The sequence below is a fragment of the Salmo salar genome, chromosome 07 (genome assembly GCF_965601325.2).
Source record: "Salmo salar chromosome 07, fSalSal1, whole genome shotgun sequence".
Classification (NCBI taxonomy): Eukaryota; Metazoa; Chordata; class Actinopteri; order Salmoniformes; family Salmonidae; genus Salmo; species Salmo salar.
In genome coordinates this window covers 38153429-38167231 of record NC_138297.1, presented here as the reverse complement: position 1 = coordinate 38167231, position 13803 = coordinate 38153429, and the positions used below count along the sequence as shown (strand labels likewise).

At 41.9% G+C, this 13803-nt stretch overlaps 1 protein-coding gene across 13 annotated transcripts in view; it reads right to left on the bottom strand.

Moving 5' to 3' along the window:
* The window catches only part of LOC106609087 (lysine-specific demethylase 5A), a 95034-nt gene that overhangs the window by 65028 nt on the left and 16203 nt on the right, over window positions 1–13803 (bottom strand). For 7 of the 13 annotated variants that reach the window (XM_082977576.1, XM_082977574.1, XM_082977566.1 and 4 more), the window contains exons 5-6: window positions 12338–12517; window positions 4567–4645 (exon numbers count right to left, since the gene is read on the bottom strand). In XM_082977576.1, coding sequence (XP_082833702.1) covers window positions 4567–4645; window positions 12338–12517 — 259 coding nt within the window. Of the gene's footprint in view, window positions 1–4566; window positions 4646–7351; window positions 7422–12337; window positions 12518–13803 lie in introns of those variants that run through there. The other 6 variants (XM_082977568.1, XM_082977569.1, XM_082977572.1 and 3 more) reach the window with 4 other exon arrangements.

The window sequence follows — 13803 nt, the reverse complement described above, 5'->3', positions numbered from 1 at the left end:
AGGAATCTCTCAGGTTTTGACCTGCCATTTGAGTTCTGTTATACTCACAGACACCATTCAAACAGTTTTAGAAAATTTAGGGTGTTTTCTATCCATATGTAATAAGTATATGCATATTCTAGTTACTGAGTAGGAGTGGTAACCAGATTAAATCGGGTATGTTTTTTATCCAGCCGTGTCAATGCTGCCCCCTAGCCCTAACAGGTTAAAGTAATGATGGACTGTCATTTCTCTTTGTTTATTTGAGCTGTTCTTACCATAATATGGACTTGGTCTTTTACCTAATAGGGCCATCTTCTGTATACCACCCCTACCTTGTCACAATAACTGATTGGCTCAAACGCATTAAGAATTGAAAAGAAATCCCACAAATTAACAAGGCACACCTGTTAATTGAAAAGCATTCCAGTTGACTACCTCATGAAGCTGGTTCAGAGAATGCCAAGAGTGTGCAAAGCTGTCAAGGCTATTTGAAGAAAAATATGTTGATTTGTTTAACACTTTTTTGGTTACTACATGATTCCATGTGTTATTTTATAGTTTTGATATCTTCACTACTATTCTACAATGTAGAAAATAGTAAAAACAAAGAAAAACCCAGGAATAAGTAGGTGTCCAAACTTTTGAGCACACAGCCATGCAATCTCCATAGACAAATATTGGTAGTAGAATGGCCTTACTGAAGTGTTCAGTGACTTTCAACATGGCACAGTCTTAGGATGACACCTCTTCAACAAGTTAGTCAAATTTCTGCCCTGCTAAGTTGCCCCGGTCAACTGTAAGTGCTGGTATTGTGAAGTGGAAACGTCTAGGAGCAACAACGGCTCAGCCGCGAAGTGGTAGGCCCAACAAGCTCACAGAAAGGGACTGCCGAGTGCAGAACATCGTAGCACGTTAAAAAAAAAAAACTTCTGTCCTCGGTTGCAACACTCACTAGAGTTTCAAACTGCATCTGGAAGCAACGTCAGCAAAGTAACTGTTTGTCGGGAGCTTCACGAAATGGGTTTCCATGCCCGAGCAGCCGCACAAGGTACCCTTTTGCAGTTTTAAAGTTAATTTTCTGCAATTCTACACATTTTGCCATGGAGCTGAAAGGAAATGCTGCAGTTTTAAAGATAATTTGGGGTCTCTGGCTGGGCCACTTAACCTGTTAGGGCTAGGGGGCAGCATTTGCACGTCTGGATAAAAAAAATGTACCCGATTTAATCTGGTTACTAATCCTACCCAGTAACTAGAATATGCATATACTTATAATATATGGATAGAAAACACTCTAAAGTTTCTAAAACTGTTTGAATGGTGTCTGTGAGTATAACAGAACTCATTTGGCAGGCAAAACCCTGAGACATTTTCTGACAGGAAGTGGATACCTGATGTGTTGTATTGACTTTAAACCTATCCCATTGAAAAACACAGGGGCTGAGGAATATTTTGGCACTTCCTATTGCTTCCACTAGATGTCACCAGCCTTTACAAAGTGTTTTGAGTCTTCTGGAGGGAGATCTGACCGAACAAGAGCCATGGAACGATGATGTCCCATTAGACACCTGGCGCGCGAGTTCATGTTGGGTACCCTCGTTCCAATACGTTATAAAAGAGTATGCATTCGTCCACCTTGAATATTATTCATGTTCTGGTTAAAAAAGGCCCTAATGATTTATGCTATACAACGTTTGACATGTTTGAACGAACGTAAATATATTTTTTCCCCTCGTTCATGACGAGAAGTCCGGCTGGCTTAGATCATGTGCTAACAAGACGGAGATTTTTGGACATAAATGATGAGCTTTTTTGAACAAAACTACATTCGTTATGGACCTGTGATACCTGGAAGTGACATCTGATGAAGAGAATCAAAGGTAATGGATTATTTACATAGTATTTTCGATTTTAGATCTCCCCAACATGACGTCTAGTCTGTATCGCAACGCGTATTTTTCTGGGCGCAGTGCTCAGATTATTGCAAAGTGTGATTTCCCAGTAAGGTTATTTTTAAATCTGGCAAGTTGATTGCGTTCAAGAGATGTAAATCTATAATTCTTTAAATGACAATATAATATTTTACCAATGTTTTCTAATTTTAATTATTTAATTTGTGACGCTGACTTGACTGCCGGTTATTGGAGGGAAACGATTTCCTCAACATCAATGCCATAGTAAAACGCTGTTTTTGGATATAAATATGAACTTGATAGAACTAAAAATGCATGCATTGTCTAACATAATGTCCTAGGAGTGTCATCTGATGGAGATTGTAAAAGGTTAGTGCATCATTTTAGCTGGTTTTATGGTTTTGGTGACCCTGTCTTTGACTTGACAAAACATTACACACAACTCTTGTAAATGTACTGTCCTAACATACTCCTAATTTATGCTTTCGCCGTAAAACCTTTTTGAAATCGTAAAACGTGGTTAGATTAAGGAGATGTTTATCTTTCAAAGGGTGTAAAATAGTTGTATGTTTGAAAAATTTGAATTTTGACATTTATTTGGATTCAAATTTGCCGCTCTTGAAATGCACCTGCTGTTGATGGAGTGCACCACGGGTGGCACGCTAGCGTCCCACCTAGCCCATAGAGGTTAAGAATATTCAGAGACTTGTCCCGAAGCCACTCCTGCATTGTCTTGGCTGTGTGCTTCAGGTCGTTGTCCTGTTGGAAGGTGAACCGTCGCACCAGTCTGAGGTCTAGAGCAGGTTGTCAGGAAACGCTGTACATTGCTCCGTTCAGCTTTCCCTCAATCCAGACTGGTCGACTAGTCCCTGCCCCTGAAATACATCCCCTAAGCATGACGCTGCCACCACCATGCTTCACCGTAGGAATGGTATCAAATCAAACTTTGTCACATGCGGCGAATTCAACAAGTGTAGACCTTACCATGAAATGCTTAGTTACAAGCCCTTAACCAACAATGGAGTTCAAGACGAGTTAAGAAAATATTTACCAAATAGACTAAAGTAAAACAAATGATAAAAAAGAAAGAAGAACAACTAGGCCATATACAGGGGGTACCGGTACAGAGTCAGTGTGCGGGGTACAGGTTAGTTGAGGTAATTTGTACATGTAGGTAGGGGTGAACTGACTATGCATAGATAATAAACAGTGAGTAGCAGCAGTGTACAAAAGAGGAAGGGGTAGAAGCTCTTGAGGAGCCTTTTGGTCCTAGACTTGACACTCAGGTACCACTTGCCGTGCGGTAGCAGGGAGAACAGTCTATTACTAGGGTGGCTGGAGACTGACAATTTTATGGGCTTTCCACAAGGAAGCTTGGCCTCAGTGATGTACTGGGCTGTACACACTACCCTCTGTAGCGCCTTATGGTCAGATGCCGAGCATTTGCCATACTAGGCGGTGATGCAACCGGTCAGGATGCTCTCGATGGTGCAGCTGTAGAACTTTGAGGATATGGGGACACATGCCAAATCTTTTCAGTCTCCTGAGGGGGAATAGGTTTTGTCGTGCCCTGTTCACAACTGTCTTGGTATGTTTGGACCATGATAGTTGGCTGGTGATGTGGACACCAAGGAACTTGAAACTCTCGACCCGCTCCACTACTGCCCCGTCAATGCTAATGGCGGACTGTTCGGCCCGCTTTTTCCTGTAGTCCACAATCAGCTCCTTTGTCTTGCTCACATTGAGGGAGAGGTTATCCTGGCACCACACCGCCAGTTCTCTGACCTCCCTATAGGCCATCTCATCGTTGTCGGTGTTCAGGCCTACCACTGTTGATGGTGTTGGGAGTCGTGTATGGCTACGCAGTCGTGGGTGAACAGGGAGTACAGGACGGGACTAAGTACACATCCCTGAGGGGCCCCAGTATTGGCTTGGTGATGTGCGGTGCCTGGTTTCCTCCAGATGTGACGCTTGGCATTCAGGCCAAAGAGTTCAATCTTGGTTTCTTCAGACCAGAGAATCTTGTTTCTCATGGTCTAAGAGTCCTTTAGATGTCTTTTAGCAAATTCCAAGCGGGCTGTTGTGTGCCTTTTACTGAGGAGTGGCTTACGTCTGTCCACTCCACCAATCAGTCCTTTATGATAGAGTGCTGCAGAGCTGGTTGGCTTCTGGACAGTTCTCCCATCTCCACAGAGTAACTCTGGAGCTCTGTCAGAGTGACCATTGGGTTCATGGTCACCTCCCTGTCCAAGGCCCTTTACCACTTGGTGGTTCCAAACTTCTTCAATGTAATAATGATGGAGGGCAGTGTTCTTGGGTACCTTCAAAGCTGCAGAAATGTTTAGGCACCCTTCCACAGATCAGTAAAAAAAAAAGTGAAGGTTCTGAATACATTCTAAATGCACTGTATAGGGCATGTATCTTTCCGACATACTTTATATCTGGTTTAAGTTATTTAAAAACACAAAAACGTTTTAACATGCGAAAATGTATATATACATTTTTATTTTTTTAAATATGAAAAAAATATATAGCTTGGAATTAGGTGTCCCGATAAACTGCTTAGGCGGCCTGCACTAGAGTGTCTATCGTCGAAAAATCCATGAACACACTTGTCGTTGCAGCATCTGCTCTGGATAAGTGAAGTCAAATAAATACTTGCTAAGTTCCTTACCAGCCGGTACAATCTCTAAACCAACCATCTTGGGACCACTGCCAAAGAGCTGCATGGTCTTGGGCTCTTTGTTTTCCCGCTAGGAGAGGAGACAAAAACATAATACAACATCAGGGAACGTTCCTGGGATGAGTCCAAAATGTTACCCTTTTCTCTATATAGTGCACTACTTCTGACCAGAGCATTATGCAGGCCCCAAAGTAGTGTACTATATAGAGAATAGGGTCTATTTCAGATGCAGAGTCCTGGAGAGATGTCCAGGAAACAGTTAGATCCTGTTGGAATGACAAACATCAACCACTGACCCCGTGGAGAGTTCTACTGACTACAGCTGGGGGATCTAGGACATGATGAAGAGGCAGAAGCTGGGTCGCTGTTCAATTAAAAAGGTAGCCAACAACAGTAATGTGATATTGGGCCTGGATAATCAATGAATCCATGGTGATACTTCTGTAGGCTTTTTGTTTGTTGCTGTATATTGCATGTAATTTGGATGTCTTTATGCCAAAATACACAAAACAATTGCCATACAGTAAGTTCACTGGACTATCTCTAGCAGGGTTTCCGTTAACCTGTAATAGCAGGCTTCTGGCAGATAAAAAAAATGTAAAAGCCGATAAAATTGGCGCTGGCAAATTTCCGGGGGAATAATAAAACATTTTTAAAAATCATTGCGAAATAATGCTCGTCGGTCTATAGGTTTATTGGCATACTGTTGTGGAATGAAAATTAGCACGTGTACAGTATATTCGTTATGCATCTTATCCATCACATGCGTACAGATTAAAGGTCGACCGATTAATCGGAATGGCCGATTAATTGGGGCCGATTTCAAGTTTTCATAACAATCGGTAATCGGCATTTTTGGCCACCGATCATGGCCGATTACACTGCACTCCGCGAGGGGACTGCGTGGCAGGCTGACTACCTGTTATGCGAGTGCAGCAAGGAGCCAAGGTAAGGTGCTAGCTAGCATTAAACGTATCTTATAAAAAACAATCAATCTTAACATAACTAGTAACTACACATGGTTGATATTACTAGTTTATCTAGCTTGTCCTGTGTTGCATACAATCGATGCGGTGCATATTAATTTATCATCGAATCATAGCCTACTTCGCCAAACGGGTGATGATTTAACAAGCTGATAAGAGAATTATCTAATGAAGGTAAATTAATCAATAATCCATTATGAATTAGTAGTTATGTAGCATGGATAAAAAAACGGAGTCAATGTACTGAACGTTAGTCCCATCAAGTCTAGACATGGGTGTGTGAGATACCGGGAGGAGCTTTCAAGGTTCTCCTAATCTATGGGGAAAGGAACAGGCAGTGCTGGAACAGTGGTAGCAGGTCAAGGAAGAGATACTGTTCACCTACTGTCTGTGCGTATGTGTGTCCATAGGTTATCTACTTTTGGGTGTGGATGTGTGTGCGTAAGCGGAGAGAGGATAAAATGAACATCTTTGTGTATGTTGGGCAGAACATTCTCTGAATAAACTGTACAAGACCTTTTGCAGAAAGCTGAGTCCTTGCCTAATTATTAACCCAGTGTCTTACAAACCCTGGGGATTAGTCAAGGCTTATTGATTGCTAATTATTATCATTAAGATATAAAATTCCGTTAACAAATTGGTCCTTCGAGCTCAGGAACTCAATATCTGCTCCTGTCGGTCCAGGGAGACACCGAAACCGGGCACGGGCGGATGAAATATCTGTAGATTAACCTCTTACATCTAGACGTTCCGCTAGCGGAACACCTGCTCCAATATCCAATGATAGGCGTGGCGCGAAATACAAACTCCTCGAAAATCCGAAAACATCAATTTTACAAACATATGACTATTTTACACCATTTTAAAGACAAGACTCTCCTTTATCTAACCACACTGTCCGATTTCAAAAAGGCTTTACAGCGAAAGCAAAACATTAGATTATGTCAGCAGAGTACTCAGCCAGAAATAATCAGACACCCATTTTTCAAGCTAGCATATAATGTCACAAAAAACAAAACCACAGCTAAATGCAGCACTAACCTTTGATGATCTTCATCAGATGACACTCCTAGGACATTATGTTATACAATACATGTTTTGTTCAATCAAGTTCATATTTATATCAAAAAACAGCTTTTTACATTAGCATGTGACGTTCAGAACTAGCATTCCCACCGAACACTTCCGGTGAATTTACTAAATTACTCACGATAAACCTTCACAAAAAACATACATTATTTAAAGAATTATAGATACAGAACTCCTTTATGCAATTGCGGTGTCCGATTTTAAAATAGCTTTTCGGTGAAAGCACATTTTGCAATATTCTGAGTAGATAGCCCAGCCATCATGGCTAGCTATTTTGACACCCACCAAGTTTGGTACTCACCAAACTCAGATTTACTATAAGAAAAATTGGATTACCTTTGCTGTTCTTCGTCAGAATGCACGCCCAGGACTTCTACTTCAATAACAAATGTTGGTTTGGTTCCAAATAATCCATAGTTATATACAAATAGCGGCGTTTTGTTGTGCGTTCAAGACACTATCCGAAGGGTAAAGAAGGTTGACGCGCCCGGCGCGTTTCGTGACAAAGATTTCAAAATATTCCATTACTGTACTTCGAAGCATGTCAAACGCTGTTTAAAATCAATTTTTATGCGATTTTTCTCGTAAAAAAGCGATAATATTCCGACCGGGAGTCGTTGTTTTCGTTCAAAGACTGAAAATAAAAACATTGTCTCGTGCACGCGCGCACCAGTCTCATTGTTCTCAGATCGACCACTTACCAAATGCTCTACTGTTTTTCAGCCATGGCCTGCAAAGTCATCATTCAACGTTCTGGTGCCTTCTGAGAGCCTATGGGAGCGTTAGAAAATGTCACGTTACAGCAGAGATCCCCTGTTTTGGATAGAGATGATCATGAAGGCCAAGAAATAGTCAGAGGGCGCTTCCTGTTTGGAATCTTCTCAGGTTTTGGCCTGCCAAATGAGTTCTGTTATACTCACAGACACCATTCAAACAGTTTTAGAAACTTTGGAGTGTTTTCTATCCAAAGCTAATAATTATATGCATATTCTAGTTTCTGGGCAGGAGTAATAATCAGATTAAATCGGGTACGTTTTTTATCCGGCCGTGAAAATACTGCCCCCTATCCATAACAAGTTAAAGACCTGGCCTCTTTCTGTGGGTTCTTTACAGGCCAGTGGCAAACTGGTATGCGACAGAAGCGGTGACGAGATCCAACCTACATTGAATTCTCAGCTGCAAGATAAGGTCAGTAATCTTTATTCATTAGTTTGGGGTTAAATTCTAAACTTACTAAAAATGTACTTAGAATGTACTGGATTAAATTCCTATTAAGCATTGGTCAAGATAAATGTGAGGGAGGATTTTAACTGTAAAACTAACAAAAAGTAAGATTTGTATCGGGTAAACCGTCCATATAATCTAATGTAGAGAAAGTTTAAGACAAAAGTATCTATGCTAGTGTTGGCGGCACTGGGTCACAGATCTAAGTAAGACCTAAATGTAAAACTGCTTGCAGTAAGACATAAATGTAAAACTGGTTGCAGTAAGACCTAAATGTAAAACTGGTTGCAGTAAGACCTAAATGTAAAACTGGTTGCAGTAAGACCTAAATGTAAAACTGGTTGCAGTAAGACCTAAATGTAAAACTGGTTGAAGTACAGTATTTAACAGTAAGACCTAACAGTAAAACTGGTCGAAGTACAGTAGCCGGAAAACGTAATGTAAAAGGCGAAATAAAGATAGTCCTAGACTAACGTAACTTACCTAACAGGAGTAAGTGAGAAAACAGTAGAGCACACACATAGATTGTGAAATTTAAGTATAATAACAGAATTATAGAAGCACACATAGATTGTGAGAATTGGAGCTAATATTGAGACCTAAACGATAACTGGTCAATAATATATTAGGCGGAAAACATAATATGGAAGGCGAAATATAATAACATTTATAAGATCGAAGGTCAGGGGTATAATTTGTATGAATATAGATCGCCTGTCAAAATACATTTTAGAGGGGATAATCGAGGTCTACCGGAGGCGCGCAAAATAGGTCTGATTATTCCAAACAGGAGGAAGGAGGTTACACCCATAGAAAGTGAGAATACATATTAGAAAATAAATGTAGTAATTGAGTAAGTACACACATATTGTGAGAATAAGCATAACAGTAATTGAACAAACATGGGTGGTAAATCCTCAAAGGTGAGAAAGATATGAACACGAACAGAGAGAGCAAGCCATAGCCAGGGAGAGGAAAGAAGAGCCAGAACCAAGAGAGTCTAACCTTTAAAAGCGACTGGCACCATATAATAAGCCAGGGCTGAGGGAGGTTCAATCAGATTGGGAGGAGGATCAGTGTCCTCTCATAGAGCTTCCTAATCCTAGGGCAGGCGAAGCTGATCAATCAGATACCATACAAGTGTATCGACCCTGGACTCAGAGAGATGTAGCAAGAGCAGTTGAGGGAATAGGACATCCAAAAACAGAAATAGAAGGGTTTAGGAGAGATATGGAGGGATTGACCGAGAGTTTTAAACTAAATACAGGAGAACTGGAAAGGGCTGTCCGACAGATAGTGGGGAAAGACTGGGCAGCAGTGAAGGGAGCCTGGGTTCCAGGGCAAGGAGGAGAACCGGTTTTACCATGGGCAGGAGATGGAGATTATGCAGACAAATTGACACAGCTCTGTAATAATCTTAGGGACTATTACCATAGACATGCAGACTTTTCAAAGATACATGAGTGTAAACAAGGGGATGGGGAAACAGTAAGCCAGTATTTAGAGAGACGTATTTAATGCTAATAGTGGACTGGTAGATCCTAGACAGGGAGACGACGGACCTTACCACCAACAGTTAAAAATAACCTTCTTGAGTGGTATGAAGCCTGAAATTTGCCAAATCATAAAAGAGACTGATAGGGTGGGGAATAGCCACATTGGCCGAAGTAAAGAGGTATGCTATACACCATGAGCATAATGGCAAGGAAAAGAAAGTAAGAAAGAACAGACAGGGGTAGAAAATTTGATCGCCACTCTTGGGGAAATTGCAGGAAAAAGCAGGAAAGATTTTAAAAAGAAAGGGTGGTATGACTTTTGACTTCTATGGTGGCTTCCCTGTGTGGTCTGATCAGCCACATTGAGAAGCCATTTGGAGAGTGAATTTAAGGTCATTTCTACAGCACTTGTAATAAGAAATAGGCTGTTCTGAATTACACAAGAGGAAAAGATCATTCCATTACATTAACCATGTGACCCCATGACACAGGGTGATGAGCAGATTTGACAAGAGAGATCTCTGTTGATGTTAAGGGCAGACACAGTACACGCAAGGCTAAGGCTCTCTGCCTATTGAGGATGTAGCTAACGCATCCAGAGCCAGCAAACAGGCTGCAAAGGCCCTCTTGCTAATGAGAACCTATCTCCATTAAATGCATTTCCAGTGCATTAAGTCCACAAACAAGTCAACCTCTCTTGGGTAGGGGGCAGTATTTTGACGTCCGGATGTAAAGCGTGCCCATAGTAAACTGCCTGCTACTCAGGCGCAGAAGGTAGGATATGCATATTATTAGTAGATTTGGATAGAAAACACACTACAGTTTCTAAAACTGTTTGAATGATGTCTGTGAGTATAACAGAACTCATGGCAGGCAAAAACCTGAGACAAAATCCAACCAGGACGTGTGGAAATCTGAGGTTTGTAGTTTTTCAAGTGATTCCCTATCCAATATACAGTGTCTGTGGGGTCATTTTGCACATCCTAAGGCTTCCACTAGATGTCAACAGTCTTTAGAACATTGTTTCATGCTTCTACTGTGAATGGGGTGAGAATAAGAGGTCTTGAAATCAGATGACTGAGAAAATGACATGAGCTCAGTGGCGCGCACTCCCGTGAGAGTTAGCTGTGTTCCTTTTCTTTTTTGAAGACAAAGGAATCGTCCAGTTGGAATATTATGGAATATTTATGATAAAAACATCCTAAAGATTGATTCTATACATCGTTTGACATGTTTCTACAAACTGTAATATAACTTTTTTGACTTTGTCTGAACTTACTGCGCGAGCACAGTGCATTTGGGTTACTCGACTTAAAGCGAACAAAAAGGAGGTATTTGGACATAAATATGGACTTTATCGAAACAAATGAACATTTATTGTGGAACTGGTATTCCTGGGAGTGCATTCTGATGAAAATCAAAGGTAAGTGAGTATTTATTATGCTATTTCTGAGTTTTGTTGACTCCACAAATTGGTGGGTTTGGTTTTGTGACTGAGCGCTGTACTCAGATTGCAAAGACTGCTTTCGCTGTAAAGCTTTTTTGAAACCTGACACAGCAGTTGCATTAACCTGTTATGGCTAGGGGGCAGTATTTTCACGGCTGGATAAAAAACATACCCGATTTAATCTGGTTACCACTCCTACCCAGTAACTAGAATATGCATATACTTATTACATATGGATAGAAAACACTCCAAAGTTTCTAAAACTGTTTGAATGGTGTCTGTGAGTATAACAGAACTCATTTGGCAGGCAAAAACCTGACAAGGTTTCAGGCAGGAAGTGGCCTGTCTGACAAGGTGTCGTTCTTCTTGTCTCTGTTTATTGAAGAGTGAGGATCTTAGCTGTCCCGTGACACTTCCTACGGCTGCCATAGGGTCTCAGAAGGCGGTAAAAAGCTGAATCGTGGCTTAGCAGGCTCTGGCTGAAACAAAGTAGCGCGTTTGGGTAGTGGCTGGTTACAGTACTGTGAGACTCAGGCTCGTGCCCGCGTCGACCGAAAGCTTTGTTTACTTTCCTCAGTTTAGCTAAAAGGAGATTCCCGGTCGGAATATTATCGCTTTTTTACGAGAAAGATGGCATAAAAATGGATTTTAAACAGCGGTTGACATGCTTCGAAGTACGGTAATGGAATATTTAGATTTTTTTTGTCACGAATTGCGCCATGCGCACGACCCTGATTTACCATTTCAGATAGTGTCTGGGACGCACGAACAAAACGCCGCTATTCGGATATAACGATGGATTATTTTGGACCAAACCAACATTTGTTATTGAAGTAGCAGTCCTGGGAGTGCATTCTGACGAAGACAACAAAAGGTAATCAAACTCTATAATTCTTAAAATAATTGTTATGCTTTTTGTGAGTAATTTAGTAAAATGTTAGCGAATTCCCCGGAAGTTTGCGGGGGGTATGCTAGTTCTGAACGTCACATGCTAATGTAAAAAGCTGGTTTTTGATATAAATATGAACTTGATTGAACAAAACATGCATGTATTGTATAACATAATGTCCTAGGGTTGTCATCTGATGAAGATCATCAAAGGTTAGTGTTGCATTTAGCTGTCTTCTGGGTTTTTGTGACATTATATGCTAGCTTGAAAAATGGGTGTCTGATTATTTCTGGCTTGGTACTCTGCTGACATAATCTAATGTTTTGCTTTCGTTGTAAAGCCTTTTTGAAATCGGACAGTGTGGTTAGATAAAGGAGAGTCTTATCTTTAAAATGCTGTGAAATAGTCATATGTTTGAAAAATTGAAGTTTTTGTATTTTAGAGGAGTTTGTATTTCGCGCCACCCCCATCATTGGATATTGGAGCAGGTGTTCCGCTAGCGGAACGTCTAGATGTAAGAGGTTAAGCAAAAAAGCGAAGTTTAAAAATGCAGATAATTTTTTGTAAATCACCATGTGAAATCAAAATGAATGTGATAAAATAAAATATAAAAACAGTCTCCAGTGATCACCTCATCACCGACCTCGGACTTCAGACGGCGGGAGCGTTGCTCAGGGAGCGGGCAGTCCTTGTTCTGAGTCCCGTCACTCAGGCTGTCCCTCTCTCGGTTCTCTTCATCCTCATCCTCTTCCCCCATGCCCTCATCCTGCACCTCTCCGTCATCTCCCTCCTCGTACAGATGGTGGATACTCTGAGGGGGAGAGAGAGGGTAGGGAGCAGAGTTAAAAGTCAGCAACAGAGGAAGGAGAAGGCCTACTTACCCACTTCAAAACAACGTGGTGGTAAGGTAGGTGTTACTGTGGCAGATGTAAGATGTTGGTTGATAGATTCTTGGAGAGTGGTTGAATAGAGCAGGGAGTAGTAACATTTCAAATCAAATTGTATTTGTCACATGCGCCGAATGGGGTATATAGGTCCTGGATGGCAGGAAGTTTGGCCCCAGTGATGTACTGGGCCGTTCGCACCACCCTCTGTACATTTACATTTACATTTAAGTCATTTAGCAGACGCTCTTATCCAGAGCGACTTACAAATTGGTGCATTCACCTTATAATATCCAGTGGAACAACCACTTTACAATAGTGCATCTAAATCTTTTAAGGGGGGGGGTTAGAAGGATTACTTTATCCTATCCCAGGTATTCCTTGAAGAGGTGGGGTTTCAGGTGTCTCCGGAAGGTGGTGATTGACTCCGCTGTCCTGGCGTCGTGAGGGAGCTTGTTCCACCATTGGGGTGCCAGAGCAGCGAACAGTTTTGACTGGGCTGAGCTGGAACTGTGCTTCCTCAGAGGTAGGGAGGCGAGCAGGCCAGAGGTGGATGAACGGAGTGCCCTTGTTTGGGTGTAGGGCCTGATCAGAGCCTGAAGGTACGGAGGTGCCGTTCCCCTCACAGCTCCGTAGGCCTTGTGGTCGAAGGCCAAGCAGTTGCCAAGCAGTTGCCATACCAGGCAGTGATGCAACCCATCAGGATGCTCTCAATGGTGCAGCTGTAGAACCTTTTGAGGATCTGAGTGGGAATAGGTTTTGTCATGCCCTCACGACGGAATTGGTGTGCTTGGACCATGTTAGTTTGTTGGTGATGTGGACGCCAAGGAACTTGAAGCTGCTCGGTCATCCTTTTCCTGTAGTCCACAATCATGTCCTTTGTCTTTATTATGTTGAGGGAGAGGTTGCTGTCCTGGCACCACAAGGTGTCGTCGTTTGTTGGTGATCAGGCCTACCACTGTTTTGTCATCGGCAAACTTAATGGTGTTGGAGTCATGCCCTGCCATACAGTCATGAGTGAACAGGGAGTACGGGAGGGAACTGAGCACAAACCACTGAGGGGCCACCCCGTGTTGAGGATCAGCATGAGGGATGTGTTGTTTCCTACCCTTACCACCTGGGGGCAGTCCTCCAGGAAGTTCAGTTGCAGAGGGATGTGTTTAGTCCAAGGGTATTTAGCTTAGTGATGAGCTTTGAGGGCACTATGATGTTG